Below are 21,237 nucleotides of genomic sequence, written 5' to 3'. Positions count from 1 at the left end.
ATGGCTTGGTTGTGGCAGGTTGTGACAACATATAAGTAAGAATGAAAAAGTGTACACTATTTTGTCGAATCGTCCATAATATAGGTACCCAACTATTATGGTTTGGTTTAGGCAAGGTTTAATTGATTTTTAAAAACTAACTATAACCATCTGCAAATAAATTGTAGTCTTAGTTCAATAAAAACGAATACGTATGACTGAAAAAGTATAATGTGCACTATTTGTGTCGGATCTTAACAGCCTACCTCCGCCCTTCGCCACTGCTATATCATGCTTAGGCTTCATCTATACAGATGAAGCTTTCTTTAATGTTTGTTCACAACTTTTTTTATTTATTTATCTACATACTTGTAAAACTAATAAATTATAAACTGAATAAAATTCATTTAATATACCTATTCTTAGAGTACGTCGTAACGATATTAATTATATCTTCATGGAATACTGTCCGTATCAAGCAGTAAATATCGTCAACTAAGAACATAAATTAACTTCAAATTTAATATAGCACCCGGAAAGTTTGGGGTAGTTCGCCACATCTTAACTTCACTTAGTTCTCAAAACTTAACTTTCGAAGAAAGGGCTCTGCATTAAATGCATATGTCGTCAATGATGAAAGTTTCAACACAATTATTATTACATGACAAAAGCACCATACTGCCATGATAGTCAGTGAGTATAGTATAACAGTGTACTAACTACAAAAATTACTACCATCTCAGTACTTATTTCATAAACTTTGATTTATTAAGAAACTGAGAATATTAATTACGTTATAATTGTATTGTTTTTAACTAAGGTTTTTCTTTTCAGACTTTACAGACACTGTGCATATCCACAATATATTAATTTAAACTGTGGTGTTATTGAGATATAGATATAATTATTGGTTAGGCCAATTATGGTGGCCATAAATTTCCCTATACTTCCTTCCTACCTCAAATCTTCAGTATTGAGGCAAGAACAGGCGACCATCAGTTACAGGTGATCAGTCGACCGTGATTGAATAACATTCAGTTACATCAAGACAACGGGCGCGTGTATGCTCGTTACAGATATACCATGGTTTAACGAGTAATTTGAAGCATATAGACTGATCAAAAAATTAAATGCATAGCACGAACGTATCCAGTGCAACCGTCGTGGAAACCATAATTTTATCCGAGTCTCCGGCACAGGGTATTTACTCATTTATCGTATCATTCATCAGAAGTGTTCCATGAGTATGCCTACTATGACGTGGGTCATGCAACAGGGACTAGCTGCAGCAAGACCGCAGAACATCATAAAAGGTTAGTGCCTCGACTAACTCCCGTGTATCCGAATCCCTATCCACTTTTATTTTGTTAACTGTCAATTTATGGTGGAACTGCATTGTATTGTTGTTTAATTTAATAAAACGGATTTTTTTTGTAGTACTTATTCCACTTTTATTTAATAAATTAGGACCGGTTTCATCAGCCTCAGAGGGACATTTTCAACTTGAATGTTGGGTAGTTGAAAATTTCCCTCTGAGGCGGACGAAACCGGTCCTAATTTATTGATTAAAAGTGGAATAAGTACAACAAAAAAAAATGCGTTTTATTAAATCAAACAACAATCCATATCCACTACCACAATCATTCCACCAATTAATTACAGTCCACTATAAAAAGCGCAACCAGTTACATTAATTAGTTATTTAAAAAAGCTTTTCATATAAGTTAAAATCATAATAAATTAGGTATTTCATTATCAGAATATAGTTACTTTTATATTTACTTGAATCTTGTACACTTCTTATTTAAACGGTTTTTGTATATAGCGCCCATAAATAAAACCAAGCTTATGCATATATACAGACAAAACGATCATAATTAATATAACTCTCAATATTAATAAGTTCAAAGGAAGACCCAGGAAATAACCCATATCATAGAATTTGATATAGGTTATTGGATATAAAACTTGGATTAACCGATCAATATGAAAGTTTATAGGTATTATGATTTGTTTCAATTTCAATTCGCATGGAATACCCACAGTCGATGGTATTCATACACATTGTCAATTTTAGATCTCCCAACCCTTACTAATATTTTTTTTTAAATACGATATTAACCATATCATTTTAGTTTTTTTATTTATAAAATTTATTTATCTTGGCCTTGGATACTGCTTAAAATTAATCCATACTTTTCCACGTTATTCAACTAATATTTGAGTTATATTTTTTTTATTAAATATATATGTGAACCTTTTTCTTTTACTGTCAAAAAGTTTAAATAAAAAAAGTAAATTTATTACCATTTTTGCTTATAGTTTGTATGAACATGCTTGTCGGCATGCATAATTTCTATCATTTCACCAAACTCATTGATTCTGTAGTTTGGAATAAAAATAAATTGAAAAAATAATTTATTTATTATACTTAATATGTTTTTTATCGGATATATAATCTATTGTATACATACTGTATTGGTGGCCATTATGCATATCACGTAGTATAATTATGATAATACAGAGACTGCGCTGGATTGGTCACGTAGACAGAACCATGCAGAAGATAGAGGCCGTGCTACGTACGTATCCCCTTAGAGCAAGAGAAGACCTGGGCAGCCGAAATTCTGATTACCGGATTCTCAGCCAAAGTAATTTGCGAGACTATATCAGAATGAAGACAGTTTCTGGATGAGGCTAGGTCCTGCCGTGAACTAATAATACCAATAATGATGAAATTGAAATAATGATCAAATATATTATAATAGGTAGATAATATACATATAAAACACGACACAAAAAATCATAAAATAAAGCTTTATTATAACTTCGTCAAACTGATATACCTACTTATATAAAAATAAAATTCTCGCCACTGATTTATTTTATGGCGTAGACCGTAGAACTATGCCGTGTAGCACCCACCCGTAGCACAATAGTCCTGCATACGTGGTGGTAACTGATTTTTAGCAAGGTCAATACAGCGAAATAATATTATTAAGTTATTCAGAGAAGTTAAAACGTTATGAATGACCTATATCACGGAATAGTAGTTTTAAAAAGTAATGCTTATTAAATTAATCCAAATACAAGATTTCAGTTTACTTTGAATAATTATAAGTCAATATTATTTACTCATTGGTGATAATTACAAATATTTTTATATTTTTTACTTGTTGTACCGATTGAGGTAGTCCATTATGCTACCTGAAACAGAACAGCTGTAATCGTATCAAATACGGAGATACTAAAGCCATGGGACATGGCATCTTTCTCTACTATCTAGATTCAAGATCGTTGATTTTTTACGGGATAATAGTGTACTCTATCGTCAGCTGAATGCAAAACTATTCTAACTTACATTTGAAATTTTTGAAGAGAGAGTTTTTTGAAACAACTTACTGAAATTATTATTTATTATCTTTATGGATAAATGGATGCATCATATTTTAATAGGATTATTGATGAAAAAAAATTTGCATACACTTCTATAAAAATAATAAATAACTGAAGTAAGTTGTTTCAAAAAAACTCTTCTGCAAAATATTTCAAATGTGAGTTAGAATAGTTCTGAATTCAGCTGACGTCTTGTTCTCTCATAATGTGTCCAATGTACCGAAGATTCTTAGTATCCCTATCAGTTCAATTTCGAATTTCGGAATAAACAGTCTCAATTCTTCGTTATATTTTCCGGTTAAACGTTTATACCTACATGTCTGAGAAAATAATTAATATTATAGACAAGCGCATCAAACACATCATGTATCAAAGTTAAAATCTCTATTGCTAAGGAGGTCTCAATCACGACTGATCGCATTTAGACTTTTAACGTTATATCTTATGAGATGAGTTGTTTTCTTTATTCTTATGAACGCTAATGACAGATTGTGACGATAAAGTTTTAATTAAAAAAATCGAATTAATTTTAGTTTCGTCAATGACGAGAAAATAATAGTGACTAATAAATTTGGCAGATTGAGCTTTTTTCCATATTCTATCTAGGGATTGCAATACTAAATGAAAATACCAATGCCAGTATTCATAAAACAATAATTGTTGAAATTATTTAAAAAAAAAAAAAAAATACAATAATAATTACATATGTAAAAATCTCTTTAAAATATTAATATTTTATGACATGTGTCATTGCTGGTCACCAAGGAAGATGAAGGGCCACGGAAGTAAACCAGACATCGCGTAACCAGATAAAAAATATAGTCCTGTTTAAGACTTTTTATGTTAATTAATACATTTTGCTTCCACTGTCAATATCGATATATTCGGAATTATCTGATTTTTAAAACCGGTATTTTGGTCTTGAAAAATACTAGGATACCGGTTTTGAAATATCGGTATTGCAATCCTTAATTCTATATCCACGGTAAGATTAAATATACGTAGTCTAATTATTCTAACCCAACTATATCGATATTTCTAAAGCATTAATAATACAGTTTTTACGGGTGGCTCTCGTGGTACAGTGCGTAAGGCGCTGGCCTTCCACCAAAGATTTCTGGGTTCAATCCCGTTTAGGACACATTATTTATGTGTTTTTTTTTTAAAGCCTGGGTGTTTGTGATTGTTCATAATTACTAACAACCACCTTGTACGAAAAAGCAAGGATATGGTTTATTGATAATTCTAAAAAAAAATACAGTTTTTACAAGTTTTATAAACTTTTTGTCTACTTTTGTTTGTTTTTTATAAAATATTGACAGTACCACACAACACACCTACAAACCTTTTTTGGGCAGAAATTTACTGCAAAATGTTGTGTATGAATTATTCAAATATTATGATGTTACACAATTACAACATACGGTTGTTGGTTTAAGCTTTATCATGCATCATAAAATTGATAACAGTACTCGAACACGTGGTGGCAACGACATGCAAAACCAACAAGACAAGGTTACCCAAATATTATGGTGTGAGGTTACCAAAATATTACCAATAATAGAGGAAATTTTTACTTAAGGGCCCACATGCTTAGCGTAGGTCAAAATGGAGCCTTTATGGTATTTTCAGAGCATAACCCTGGAGATTCCTTAAACGTTGTAGATAATCTTTTTATATAATTTTGAAGCCTTATTATCCTTTATATTTTATTTTAAACATTTGATGACTGCATAAAGTATTTTTATTACATAAAATAGTATTCTTTTAAACCTCTCGGTCTAATGTTATAGAATGTCATATTTCAGTACGTCCATGTGCAGTGCTGTTAAGATTTTTTAGATTTATAATTTTTAATCGCATTTATAAAACCATTGGTAAAATTAATGTTAACATTATAATATAGTGACATATTTACGATAAAAAATTATATTTAATAATCTTTGTGATCCCAAATTTGACAAGAATTAGGCATTTATTATTAAAAAATGGGCACGATTAACACATTTGAAGATAATTCTAAAGATACTGTTATAAGCTATGTCTTTGACCATTCAAATGTGATAAACAATCTATGAATAATGTTTGCTTTATAATAATTATTGACCTAAGAATAAGGTAGCATTTTTTTGAAATACGCCATTTCTATTGGCATTTCCCAGTGGCTAAGCTACAACATATGGCCGTAGCCATAAATTTACAAACGGCAAATAAAGTAGGGAGTAAGGTCATGTTAATGCGCGTGTTTGAGCATGTACCTAACCGATTTTTTTTTAAACGGTACATGTTCAAACACGCGCGTAAACATGATCTTACTCCCTACTTCAGCAATAGATCAACCCCGATGACGAAGACAATAAAAAATTTATTATAATAATGTTATGCACATGTAATTAAAAGGTTTCGATAAAATTAATACTAGAAATTAATCTTAACTGTAATCTCGTGTATCATGTAATTAAGTAAAAAAATAAATATTCGATAAAAACTTGCGTATAAAAAATTTCTAGTTTGAATGCGTAGGAGGTCCATGCGCCTACGTATCACTAACCTATCAGCTGTCATTCATGAGAAGGGTAGTTTATATGTTAGGGAGAATTTTCTATTTAGATGCTGATTGTTTTGAAGTATATAAAATATGGTTTGTCGTCGGAAAAATGATAAAAAATGTAATACGACTTGATGGGATTTTTATAATAATAGAGTGTGGTTTATTAATTTATGATTCATTGTCATTAGTTACCATTTCTTTTATATTGGATGAAAGTCTTCCAGTTTATTAAATTATATTCTGTCAGGCTATACCATTTTTGGTCCTATGCAGAGTAAAGCAATACGGGGTTCCATAGGGCTAAGTTAAAGTTTGGGTTACCAGACATACTGTACTTATTTCTGAAAGAAGCACACATTTATAATACAGCCTGTGAATTATGTCAAATACGAGATTCGAACGCACTTCAGATGTGGTTACGGTTTCACTTCTCTGCAATTTGTGTAGCAATAATGTAATATATACGAGAATATTCCTTTTTGTAATAATTAATCTAGCAGTGTTTTGGTATAGGTAAGTATTTTTTTTAAATTTATCAATTTGCTATATTTAAATTAGAAATAAATGTATTTTTTTGCTGAATTACTTCTTACAGTCGAACAATACATATTTTCACAGAATATTGAACTAAGAAAATGTATTAGTACAGTATAAGTATATAAGATTATTAATGTGTCGAACTATTTCAGGCCTGTTTACAGCAAAGGTTGTATTTCCTGTGTGAATACCGTATCGCTGAAGGGTGGCATGTTCTAGCTCGTATTAGCATCCGGTCGAAGTATCCTTATCACTAAGGAATCAATACACTACTGTAAACTAAAATACTAATCGATGCTTCATGAATAATTAGCAATATACTGTAAATGAATTGGATTTGTTTGGGAAAATGATTTTAAAAGAAGACCTTGCTTTTTTGATTAATTCTTATTAAAGGGTAACCAAAAAATAGTTAATACCATTCAGTGTAGCTACGGAATGCTGGCATGACCTGGAGAGATGCAAAAAGGTTGGCCAGTGACAGGTTTTTAGGTACTGTTCGGTTATCAGGAATACAGCAGAAAACACATTTTGAAAATAGCCGATAAACGGGATTCATTGTTAGGTTAACCTAACCTAACCTAAACTAACCCAAACTAACAAATAATCCAGTTTATCGGCTATTTTCAAAATGTGTTTTCCGCTGTATTCCTGATAACCGAAATGACTCATAGTGTCCATTTACCGTTATATTATGAAAGAATATACATGAATATAAGCAATCTCAAGTATAATTCAGTATGGTTCATAGTTTGTTTGTCTATGATTTTTACTTGTGACTAGCTTCAAGTGATGAGATACTCTGCTAGCTTTCTCCAGAGAAGCTAAGAGGGTTTTATCGTTTTACATGCAGACGATTGATCATCTTTGGTTGAGACGGTCAAAAAAATCACTCCTAGATTTTGTTCTCCTGATCATCAGAAGTATAAATTGCCAACTGAACAGAAACAATAAAGTATCACTTAGTTTTTGTAGACACCGGTTTATCAAATAAATAAAATAAATGATAAATTTGGTGTGTTTTCAATATAAAAAGTGATACCTGCCTGCTAATTCAATTGGTAATTGTTTGTGATGTTAAGAATCCAATCCGTCAAAAACGTAAACGTACTGCCGAAAATGTCGAAGTTGTAAATCAAAGTGGAGATATAGCATAGATAATTTTGAAAACATCCCAAGACACCGGCAGGAATCGAACCTGCGTCTCTTGGGTTTCGCGCCCTGTGCATTACAACTATGCCACGACTGCCATGCTTAATTGCTACAAATTTTAACTATAGGCCTTTTTAATATCTGTTCACAAGCGCTCTCCAAATTAAGTTACGGTAGGCGATCGGTTTTTGTGTTATAAATTAAAGTATTTATTACTAGTTATGTATGTTCAATAATTAGAATGGTACATTCTTAAAATCTTGTAAATTATTTGTTGAATAAAAGCAATAGTGGATATATAAATTCAGAAGATTCTATTATCTACACGTCGTTCTCAAGAACTTGGATTTTTTATGGCACAACATGGAATATTCTTCATAACGATTTGCATTTGAATGTGTATAAAATACGCTTAACTTAGACCGAATGACTATTTGGTGCGTCAAAATTTACCTTATTAGGCTTTAGAACAACTTTAAACAGACCTAGTATTTTATAAAAAAATAATCTTCAGCGATGAAACTCATTTTCGGTTAAATGGCTTCGTAAATAACCACAATTATCGCATTTGGAGTAATAAAAACCCATATACTATTCTTGAAACACATTTGAATTCACAAAAATTATCATTTTGGTGTGGTTTATGGACTGGAGGTATATTTTGACGGTATTTTTCTGAAAATGAAAATATAAATACAGTTGCTGTCAATAGAAAACGCTACAGACTGATTTTTTTCTGGACGATGTGTAGATTTAACAAGATGGTGCAACATGCCATACAACTTTCGTGGGTCTCGTTGGTGGGGGGCGAACCTTGTTTAAGGAGTGACCAGGAGGTGTCGATGGAGAGTCGTCAGGGGGAGAGATGAGAAGTCGATATTTGGCGGTAGTTGGTCCGATGGATGCCGGAGCGAGTTATATTTTCAGCGTAAACGGTCGTCACAAAAGTATGTTACAAAACTTATGTTATGACAATTTGTCCCGAGGTCCATCCTCGTGGGACAGTAGTGACTTACACGAAGCTTACTGATGAGACAATGAGAGATTATGATTGAAACAAATAGGTATTTAGACTGAGCCACTCATCAACTATGACCCGCTAATTATATACATGAATATTCGGTAAATTGCGAATCATTGCACTTCGATGTCAGATGCGAGAGTCATTGTTGATATAGTTTCCAATTGGTAAATCTTCTAACCTCCGCATTGTTGCAACTTCGAGGCGTTTCGATGACCAAGCCAGAAGTAGTCTTAAACTAGAATTGCACACGCGTAGAATATGCTGACTGTAGATGCAACTATTGTGCGATAGTTTAAATGATTTGCTAATTCTTACACTGTCGAAATAATGCTGAGAAGGCACGAAGTCATTGACCACTACACAATAAACTTATTGAGAGAAAAGTTCAGTATATATATTTTTTATTTGATAACCCTATATAAACAAGAGACGTGCTTGTAAATTTAGTACACATCCTTGTTTATCTACATAAGTGTAAATAGCACAAACATGAATATAAAATTTATATCTATATTACAACGCTTTAATATTGAAACGAACTGCAAATTGCAGGCTATATTACATTGGTTCTCGTTTAGAAACAATTTACATGATATTACTGGTAGGTACCCAGCAGAAAATTCATGCGAGTCACCCAATATAATAACGTACCTAACGTAACCCGATTCGCGTAAATTCAATTTCATACATTCGCGAAATGAATTGCAAAGCTCGAAGCTCCCGACGCAAACTTTTCCGAGGCGCGCGAGTGCTTTAGGCCGAACTCTACGTACATAAGTAAACCCGGAAACTTTGCTAAGAATCGCCTGCCGGCATACACACTAGAGATGTTCATTGAGCTAGAAAGCTCTTTGTTCTGAGCTTTGATTCAATTACACTTGTCACATCAGATACAATATCTTACAAACATGCACGTAAATAAATAATATTATTTTACTTATGAAACATACATAATATTATGTTATAGAAAATAAATAAATAATTTTCCGAGTAGAATTTGAGCTCACATATTTTACTTTCCGGGTGATTGCTATTATCTGTTACCTAAAATATCGATATGTCTATATATTGCATTATAATCGCTAACTACCAGTGGCGAGGGGTGGAGGAAGGCTGTTAAGATTCGACATAAATAGTTCACACTAAACTTTGTCAGTTATACTTATTTGTTATCTTTGAACTAAGAATACAATTTGCAGATGGTGCTGGTTAATTTTAAATTCAAATAAATCTTGCCTTATCCAAACCAAAATAGTTAAGGTATGCTATGGGCGATCGGACAAAAATAGTTCACACTTTTTCAGACGTATTTATCTGTTGTCGATGAATTAAGAGTACATATTAATTGAATTTTGAATAATTTGAAATATTTTATAGATGAATGAATATTTTTTAGCTATTTTCTACGATGGCTTGGATAAGGCAGGTTTTAATTAAATTTTAAAAACTAACAAACACTATCTAAACATTGTACTATTAGTTCAATGAAAACAAATTACGTTGAACTGACAAAGATTAGTGTGAACTATTTATGTCGAATCTTAACAGCTTCCTCCATTAACTTTGCAAAAATCTGAATAAATCAAAGGTGAAAAAAAATACCTTTTTAAATATCCGCCGGTGTATGGCTAGGTAGTTATCAAATGCTAATATGAACCTTTCTCTGCAATTATGATCCAAGAGTATACTCGGGCGAAAGTTGTTACCCTTGTTTTCAAGAGATAAATCAAGTTCAAGTGGAGGAAATGAAAGTTTAGGCCCCACTAAGAAGAACAATCATTTCGAAGTGATTGTGATTTTCTATGGGAATGAATTTTGTTATCTTGATTTTAACATTATTAGTTACAGTAAGATTTCCATTCCGGATGAGATTTAAACTGCTGACTTGTTATATACTATTTAATGAAACCTGCTGCACGTTTATATTTATAAATATTATAAATAACAAATACTATTACATGTGTATCGGCCAATGACTTCGGGCCTTGTCAGCATTATTTCGACAATGTAATAATTAGCAAGTCATTTAACTATCGTTTAATTATTGTCCCATCTAGAGTCAGCATATTCTACACGCATGACATTCTTTGATGTGATTTGACTGCCTCGGGCTAAGTCATCAAAACGTTCGAAGTTGCAATAATGTGAGCCTGACAGATTTCCTAATTACAAACGATCAGTACCTAATATTCATGTCAGTCAGATCACAGACTCTGCATTACACCGCACAGCATCTCATCCACAGAGCCTCGGACCTCGGAACAGAAACATAACTCTTGTACCGACTGTTTACGCTGCAATAAAAGCTCGCTCCTCCGTTCATAGGATCAACCAGACGCTAGACTTTCATCTCTCATCGTAACTCATGCTCACCTCTTATAGCGGTTTCGGCCCTTTACAACGAGACTGCCAAACAATCGTTATAATTTATTCTTTTGTACTAATACATAATTATTGTAATAAGGCGGGCTTCATCTTGGCAGACATATTACATGAACACACAGTTTTACAGCATAATATTTATAACATTTCTGTTTTCACATATCACTTCAACAATTACTCTACTTTTAATAAAATCAAAAAATCGACATTGGGCTAGGATAATAAAAGTAAGTTCGTCAATTAATTAAAAACTCATTAATAGAATATATTTGTTGCCAAGTTTTATTGCCATATTGCTATTTTTAAATAATCCCAAAGAGAAAGGAGAGAAGTGATTATCTTGTGAGTTTTGTACTTTAACCTTAGACATATGAATACGTGTATTAATTAAGGCTCTAAGTACCAAAAAGTAGTATTGTCTGTAGTTACAAAATACTGAGTCATTGCAGTAAAATTTCATGAAGCAGACTTTTTGAAAAATATGGTTTTACAGTATGAAGCAATCACGGCAGCTTCTATAATTTTAGGTATTAAGAACTCGCAAGTGTCAACACACCATCGTCAGCCATTTTATATTGAATGAGGTTGACCACTGTAGTGCTATTTACACTATTATAAATAAAACAGGCCAACGGACTTACAACGTCGACAGCTTTAAATAGTTTGCTGTATTTTTTTGACTTGCTTGAGGCACTTAGACCATAGTTGAAGTGATTGGCGTTAGTATGTAGAACACTTTTCTATAAAAATGTCAGTTTTTTTGTTTTTGGTACTTAGCGCCTTAATTAATACACGTATTCATATTGTTTATTTTTGACAACATCTACTAAAGTTATCGACTAAAAACAACTGGTAGAATTTAATATAATTAATATCTGTCTACCAAATAAATCAATTTGTTAAAAAACTAGTATCGTCAAACTTTTGAGTGATTTGTATTATAGTGAATATAAAATGTTTTCTAAAATGGTTGAGCTTTCCGCAAGTGGCCTGTATTATTGGAAGGATGTTGATGGATGGTGAGTAGTCCGGATCTAGGGGTGGGGTTGGATGATAATAATATATGATAATGATTTGTATGTACGAACGTCTTGAGTAATGATAGACGCGCAACGGCTGACTTGAAGTTACTCCTGACTTTGTTTGTATTTTTTAATTACCAGCGACGGTAAGCTATCAGAAGCCCGCTCACGCCCGCTATGTAGATGTAACTGCATGTCTCTTTGCAACACGGTCTCTCACGACCCGTAATTGCTAATTGATTGTCTGGTGACATAAACACTGGGGATTAGGAGGTGGGTGGGGAAATAAGGATGACAATCGCTCACAATCGGCGCAACCATAAAATAATATCACAAAATTGATCATTAATTATTACTACTAAGTAATTAACTTAGATAGAATTTTGATTCAGTAAAGAATGCTTTTTACTTTAACGCCATTTATCCGTATTGTAATTTGGCGCATCAACCGGATAGCGATTAAGTGAATTTATTCACAGGACATTAGCGGTAAATATTTTGTTTGGTGTCTCTTTATCATTCGGTAATTCTCCGTAAACATTAAATATTCGAGCGCAAAACAAACACTTAATAATTCCGGTATTTTGTTAAGCATTAATTCCAATATTATGATAACCTATTTAACAAGTATGTATATTAATAACTAATAAGAGTGTGTTTATAAACCCCTCACACAACACGGTGTTAATTATTAGGGATATTAAATGATATATTAATTGTAGCTTGACCATCATCAATTTGGGAATTGCCATACCGAATGAAAATATCAATACCGATATTCGTGAAATATATGGAAAAAATATCAACCAATAAAATACCTATATATATTTATATAAAAATCTCTTTAAAACGTTAATATTAGGAGATCTATGCCTTCAATGGATCCCATCGCACATGGGCATTGAGGGCAATGAAAGGGCAGATGATCTGGCAAAGGAGGCTGGCCATTTAGGGGTACCATATCAGTGGATACCAGAAAACCTGGACTGGAATGAGGCAATAAAGAAAATGTGCCATAGTATGTGGATAGATTTTCACCATAGGGCATCATTAGAAAAGGGGAAATGGAGTAAATCTATTCTACCATCACCACGAGAGGTGCCCTGGTTTGTAGAGTCTTCTTTGACGAGGAATGAGCTTAAGTTAATACTGAGGCTAAGAACAGGGAACACCATGGGCAAAAGATTTGATGTCCTCGTGGGAAGAAGCGAATCGCAACTCTGCGATGAATGTCATGTTTTAGAGGACATTGTACATATAGCACTATAATGCCCTTAATATGAACTTCACAGAGTACAGTTGCGAATTGCGGATATCTATGAGTATGTCGACAAATTGAAGGGTGTCATGACGGTGGGTAAGACGGAAGAGCTAGGCAAAATTGAAAAGTTATTTAACAGAATAGGAGTGAGGACCTGATCGACGGATCCCCTTCTAGAAGAGAAGAGGCGATATGACAGCGAGTCGCAGTCAAAGCCTCGGTAAAATCACCTCTCTAACTCGGTAGTACGTAGATTTTTTATATTTTTTAACACCAAAATGGACATTACGTTTGATTACTTTCATAAGATTTTACCATTGACATTCACATTTACATTAAAAAAAAAAACTCGATGTGACAAATTCTATTATGTGCAATATTTTCCCGATAAAAGGATGCTTGATTTATATTCTTTTAATAATCGTTCTTCGTAAAATACTGAGAAAATGTATTTACTAAATCAGTAATGTTTCATTCTAATTTATATTTTTAAAAGATTTTATAATTATCACAGAAATGTAAAAAAAGTCTCCTAATTTTATTTCGTCATCAAAAATTAAGAATTTGTACCTCAATATTTTGTTCATTTTACGATAAAATAATTTTTATAAAGCGTATTGTTTTACATTCCTTCGGCAACAGGCGTCTGAAATAATTTAAAATTTTAATGATGTCTTTACGCAACACATTTTTTCTATTTTTTTTTCATAAATGTAATAAAAACTTTGGACGTGAAAATATTAATAATTGAAATACGTTTGTTAAGAGAAAAAATAAAAAAATCTTGAAATGTTAATTAAATAAAATTCAATTAAAAAAGTTCTTTGTTTATAGGATATCGTAAGTATAATATAGGTATATATTTTAAATAATTACTTATATTTTTAAAAATTGTATCGAAGTTATTCCACGCAGATTTAAAAAAAATGTTGAATTGTATAATATGTTAGTATATTTTATATAACCTAAGTTTGCTAAAATATTGTAAGAAAAAGATTATTTTTGTAAAGACATGAACTGGCCAAGTTTGTGTTTTTAGTAAGTATATATTGTAAATTAGAGACATTATTAGGTCAGCTTATTACATCATACGATCGAGTGAGATTTCTAGGAGAGAAAGGGTGGGTTTTATATATTCAAACACTGTATTAATATAGCACGTGGAGACACTTTTATTGTTTAGACAAGTAAAGCACGAATCAAATTATTGAGGTGCATGTTGCCTACTGTCACACTGTAGTGGCGACAAATTTAGTCTATAGTTTCGTCAATTTGCAAAATATTTTAACGATCACCATCTCTGTCAGTTCACTGAAGAATGACACCGATGAAGAGTCCCAACTATAATGTATTAGTAATTTGAATCATTATTAATTATTCATGCAAATTTCAATTATTTTAAACAGTATCTACGTGTGCGTACGTTAAAATTACTTGCGGCATGACATCCATAGATAATATTTTGAACAGAACTCAACCTGAAAACCATAAATAATAAACGATAAATAAATAGTAGAAAAGACATGTGCAGAGCAAAAAAGTGATTTTGACATGACAGTCGAAAAGTGTAGGCTTGTAGAAGATGATAAAAACGTTGATTGAGGCATGTAGGTGACGATGCAGTACAGTTCAACGTGAGGTGACCTCATTATTGTTCCGGTGATTTCGGCAGATTTTGCCAACTGACAATGTTAGTTTAAAGGTTCAAAATGTGCTACGGGATGGGAGCATCAGTCTGATAACATTAAAAAAACCTAAAAAAAACACGACATGACGTCACGTGATAGTCATCGACATGCACCATAATATAAATCGCGCTTAAGTTACATTATTTTGGGCGAGAATTTTAAATGAATTTAATTTAATTTTGTCAACCAATTATTTAGTTAGGCCATAATATCATAATGGTAATAAAATAGGTACAGTAACTAGTTTCATGTAAAACTTAAAATTTCCATGAGAATTAAGTATATAAGCAATAAATAACTGTAATCTGTGTTTGTTATATAATTATTTACGCAAAGTGAATATTATGTATAGTGCATAAAGATGCCGAAACGTAAAACCTTAGTCACTATGAACGATTCAAATGAAAAGTACAAACTTTAAATCAATTAAAATTTTAAGTCAATCACCTTTCATCAAAACTTTCGGAATATGATGGTATTATTGTGTCTTTTCTCGATTTTAATTGTTTTTCTCAAACGTATACAATATAAATTCTAATGGATTCAAGCTGTGTAATATTCAATTTAAATCGTTTTTTGCGACCCGGGTTTCGCCTTTGTGTCCGTGTGTGTTTACCTTTGGTGAGTGTACACGACGCCTGAAGATGCCGAAAGGCAAAACCCGGGTCGCAAAAACGACTTAAATGGAATAGTACAGAGCTTGCATCCATTAGAATTTATATTATATACGTTTGAGAAAAACAATTGATATCGAGAAAAAGATACAATAATACCTTCCTATTCCGAAAATTTTGATGAAAGGTGATTGACTTAAAATTCATTAGAATTTAAATTCAAATTCCATCAAGTACCTTCAGACGATAGTATTAATAGTATATAATATAATATGCCTAATGATTAATAATTTACAATAAGCGATAGTTACTTATTGTATATTGTATTGTGGTCAATTTGGCATAGTATCAAACTCAGACGACTCCCACGAAAGCTATGCGTAGCGTCTTCCCCGCGGCGCCCTATTGCGGCGTCGTCTGCCGAGCTTCCGTTTCCCACCTCTGGCATTAATTAGTAACACCTCCAGCGAGTGACTGTTAATTGGAGCGGCCCGGGTTACAAGTACTGTGCTTTCACTTTGGCAGAAATCGAGAATCGAAAGCACCGCAAAAGGTTCCGGGATTGAAAGCTTTTAGATCTTTACTTCGGAGCTTAATTGCGTTGGCTGGTAATGAGTAGGGTTGAATACATTACGGTTAAATACATAAGTGTGTAATTATATTGATACTAATCAAACTTGATTTATAGATTAAATATCAATAAATAATTTTATATTTCAATTTGAAATGATATTTTAATTAATAAAATTTTAGGCCATGATCATCACGCTCCTTTGAATATTATAATTATTACATATTTTAATGGTATTTACATATACTTTAATGAGTTTAATAAAATAAATCATAAAACTGTATTTATAATCTGTTTTTGTCTAACTAACAATACCTAATTAACTGAGGCCAGAAATTTATCAGATAATGGATCTTGGGTTCGAATCCTGGGTCTGGAAAAATTACATGTTATGTTTTCGTGTGTGTTTGGATGCAGAGTATGAACCTTATAGGTTGAGCAAGTGGCTAATTCATTTATCGTAAATCAAAAATCTGGTGGAAACCGTAATTTTAACGAGGTAAAATTCAATTATAATGGTTTTGTAGCACTTTTTCTGTTAATTATACGATATTTAAGTTATTAATGTACAGATATTTGGTACTGGCAACCTCATTAAATTTCACGATAATTATCAAAATTTGTTTGACCAAAAAATATTTTAATCGAAATTTAAAGAGATTGCCAGAAACTTGTTGCCAATGGACACTCTGGACAATCTGAACATGGGTAAAAAGTCCAAAACAGGTTTCAACATAAATAAATGAAATGTCATAGAATTAACAAAAAAACTACGTTTTAAAACAATAAATCACATTATATTGGTAAATAACTATTAGTAAATAATTAATAGCATACTTCAGTGAAACGGCAAATAATTTTCAACTATAGGTGCGACAAAATTTTGGACTCGCTGGCAATTAGAGAGCGAAAGTCGAGCTGTGGACACGTCAATTTGTTTCGTGATGGCGACGGGGGTATTAATTCTTAAATCGTGTAAAGTTGACTAAAAAACGGTACCCATTTACTTGAAAAAGAAAACATGTCAATGAATAAATTATTATTGTTACTAATAGAACAATAAACAGATCATTAAATGGACGCATGTTGAATTTTTATGACAAATTATGTTTTGTTCTGCAGGTGTCGTTTGCACGATCTTCGCGTCGCGTAGTCACGATCGTTTTAGACCGTGCTCTAGCTGAAGTATAGCCTTAATGCTTAAGTAATATATTTTATAATAGACTTGAAAAATAATTGTTTTATAAAAGACATACCTTCACTGGCTTTAATTCGGTAGAGGGTTGAAAGATTGTACATTGCGAGAATTTTGTCTCAAGAATCTGCATATTCCTTACCTGGAAAAAATAAGAAAATAAAACAAAATTAGTAAAGTACATACCTTATAAATCAATCGGAATACACATCGTCAACCCTGATGAAGTTAAAACTGTAATATGTGTATATTTGAAAATAAATTGTTGGTGAAACATTATTCGACCAATCAACAAAAAAATCGGTAACCCTGATTTATTTAACTTAACTTAAAAACTTAAATAATGAACATACATAATTTTGAAAACACTTCTGGGAAAATATATTATAACCAATAGAAAAAATCTTTTTGAAAAAAATAAGACACCCCGCAGGAATCGGACCTGCATCTCTCGGGTATCGCGCCCATGCACATAGATCAATATGCTACAGGCGTCATCATGGCCCCACAAGGGAGAGGGGTGACAGGGCTATAGCCTGGGGGCCCGGGCTCAGGAGAGGCCCGGCGAGGCGAGTCGACCAGATAAGTGAGATAAACACACATCACAAATTCGATTTAATAGTAAAAAAAGTCGCCTGCGGTGCTATTTTCTTTCAATATCATTGTTATTTAAAATTACTATGTGATTGTACGATATATACAATTCTTAACTGTGTATCAATACTGGACGTCTCCACAATTCAAATGTATGTATTAAAATAACACTAAATATACACATTATTTTTTCAGCGTACACAATTTTTTTTTAGAAAGCGCTACTTTAGAGCATCGCACTGCCTTTATTCTTAGCAATAAGTAGGGGGGCTGCCAAAGATTCTAGACTGGGGGCCCGCTTCACGATGTGGGGCCCATGGGCGTCATACTTGATTGTGACAAATTTTAACCAATATCTTGAATTTTAAATCAATATATTAAGTGTTTTCAAAATTATATAATAATATGTTTAATAATTAGAATGTTACATTCTTAAATCTTGTAAATTATTCATTGAATAAAAAAAATGTTACAAAAATAATGATTTGAAGTACAGTTTTCAAAATTTAGTAATTACATATATTTTTAGATTATATTATTACATAATCAATATCAGTAGAATAACATAAAATACAATATTTTTATTACTAATAGAAGATGCCGTAAAAGTATTTTTTTTTCTTCATTCGTTACCAACATGAAAGGAAATTAATTAGTGATTTAGATTACTTGAAAGTATAATAGACACAAAAATAGAATGCTTTGGTACCATTTCATCCAATACCAGTTTTCTACAAGAAGGTTTGCAAAAACCTTTTGTGAAAAAAACCACAAATGAAATAATGGACTGATAAATAACCAGACAAGTCTAATTATATTCTAGGGCTTTACTATGTTCTTGGAAAATGATGATCACGTGGTTTTATTCTGATATTGAAAACAATTTCAATTATAAGAAGCCTTATTACTAGAATGGTACGGAGAAAAAAAAATTAGTTACTTTGTAAATAATACATTTAAGTTTTATTTTAAAATCACATGCAATTTTAATACAATTTAGGTAAATTAACAATATATTATTTTAGAAAAGCAATTAAAACTCTACAGTAAATAATTATATCTTTACACTGAATCAGTAAAAAAAATTGTAATTAAATGCTGTATATTTAAACTCAAATTTTCCGAAAATCGGTTAAAAAAAATACGTAGAAATTTCAAAATCCCACGCGGTAAATCTATAATAAGCATTAATCAATATAGAACAAAGAATTCCATTGATTAAGGTTAATATTTAACAATGAATAGTATTAAAGGTAACTCAGGTAATTTTTGGAACCATCAGAATAATAGCCCGTTTACACGTGCATGGATTTACTGCTGACAGTACGTATTATTGCGGCCATAACAATAAAATTCACATGTAAACAATATGTATTATCATGCAAGTTGCACAATTGCATGCGTGAATCCAAAAAGTTCTGAAGCCTTTGAATTTTCTCGCCACAGTTGGGATTCGTTCGATATCTGCGCCTGCGCAGTAGAACGATAGTGGCGAACATGCCGGTAAAAAAACGAACTACACCGCGCAGTCATTTTGAGGTTAACCGATTTTCACGACCTATCAAATAGTACGTACTATAACATGACAACACCGCATCTCGCTTACTCTTGAAGAATGAGATTGGCGAGACAGTCAGCACTTTTACGTGTTAACAGTTATTATCGCGATAGTTTAAAATACACACTATTGCTGCAAGTAAATCTATGCACATGTACAGGCGTTATAATAACTAAGTTTTTCGATAAAATGACACTCTTAGAGGCCATCCATGGACTGAAACCGTATGCGGTTTAGATCCGTGTGCCATACTAAACTTATGATTTTTGTTCATGAAAATACATTTTCACTAAATTTGTAAGTGTATGGTATAAACGGATACGGTCAGATGCTTATACAATATAGTTTGTGAAAATATATTTCCAAGAACAGAAAATATAAGCCCAGTATGGCACACGGTTCTAAACCGCATACGGTTTCAGTCCATGGATGGCCTTTTAGTTATCTTAATTTTAAATGTGAAAAAATCATAATACTCAGTTATTACATGGTATTATCATTAGTTCCACAATATGATGTGAATCTTGAATGTTTCCCCCAAGAGGATTATTTTATGAGAAATTAAATGTTATTCAGATGCTCAACCTATTAGATAGGGATGCTCGGGATCCAATATGTAAATTTGTCAGTTGTGGGATTAGAATCCGTATTCTACGATTCCATAAGCAAACGCTTTAGTAATATAATAGCGGGCGCTATAATAGCATATGCAATAATATAAAACAATACCTCAGTTGCATTGGTCCCTTTGCACGTAGTGGTAGCCTCTGTAGAAGCTTCATCAGTCTTGTTTTTCACCGTCAACCTATCTCGTCTGATGGATTTTGTATTGTTCGCCTTGTTGCCATTATCCTCGGCGCTGTCATCGAAGTCACTCTCGATTCTCCCCAGCACATCCTCGCCGACCAGAATCAGATTATCGACGCAGTATATTTTGCCGTCGTTATCCGTTATCGTTACGACGCCATTACACGCATTATTGACGCCGCGGGCGGAAACACTTTGCACACTTTGCTCGGGCGTCGACGATTTGTTGCGTCGCGACGCCGAGCTAACGCGCTTATCTCTGCAGCTTAAAAGTTTGCTACGATGCGTCGCATCAACATTATCATTACACGTCTTCAAAAGTTTTTCTTGATTACCTTTCTTAAACGGAAAATTAATTTGTTTGTCACCATTTACATTAAGCTTTTCTTGAATATTAGGTGAACTGTTTTCCTTTGGGCGTTTCACAGGGCTCGGTTCACTATTTGCAGAACTAATAGAAGAAATTTTTGTTGTTTTAGTCCGTTCTTCTATCTTTCTTAAACTTAGTAAATTATTCGGGGATTTTTGTTGGGAAGGCGATGATTTCGTATCGTCGCTCGCTGTCGATGATGACTGAGGCTTGGGCGGTGGCTTTGGTGGGCGCGATTTGAGGCCCCTGGGTCTTTGCAGCGGACGCCGTGGCCCGCCCAGTGGACCCAAGGGCGCCGCCCTGCCACCCTGGTACAGCCTTGTCTCTGCAGGCTGACAGACACACGCCAGCATGCTTTCAACACTGGGAGCTTTTGTTTCATTCACTTTCTTAATGGGCACTTTATAAATCGAAATGTTTTATCACTATATTGGTTTTTTGTTTTTTTTACACACTACCCCACACATCAATATCACTCATCAATCTTTTTTTATAAATTATTTAGGGTAGGTACCTAAAATTGGTAAAATCATTCG

At 32.8% G+C, this 21,237-nt stretch overlaps 2 protein-coding genes across 10 annotated transcripts in view; both read right to left on the bottom strand.

The window, feature by feature from the left end:
* The window catches only part of ASPP (Ankyrin-repeat, SH3-domain, and Proline-rich-region containing Protein), a 1,089,659-nt gene that overhangs the window by 171,652 nt on the left and 896,770 nt on the right, over window positions 1-21,237 (bottom strand). The gene's annotated exons all lie outside the window — the stretch shown is intronic.
* On the bottom strand, window positions 13,927-21,150 carry LOC147070643 (uncharacterized). The gene is made up of 3 exons (XM_085949161.1): window positions 20,254-21,150; window positions 17,434-17,514; window positions 13,927-13,950 (listed from the first exon to the last, which is right to left on the bottom strand). The coding sequence occupies exons 1-3, from the start codon at window positions 21,052-21,054 to the stop codon at window positions 13,927-13,929; spliced, it is 906 nt and encodes a 301-aa protein (XP_085805287.1). The 5' UTR covers window positions 21,055-21,150.

The sequence above is a fragment of the Rhyacophila brunnea genome, unplaced genomic scaffold (genome assembly GCF_057557595.1).
Source record: "Rhyacophila brunnea isolate RB1 unplaced genomic scaffold, BYU_Rbru_1.0 scaffold_21, whole genome shotgun sequence".
Classification (NCBI taxonomy): Eukaryota; Metazoa; Arthropoda; class Insecta; order Trichoptera; family Rhyacophilidae; genus Rhyacophila; species Rhyacophila brunnea.
Note: the sequence above shows the minus strand (reverse complement) of the source record. Positions and strands in the feature narration are given on the sequence as shown.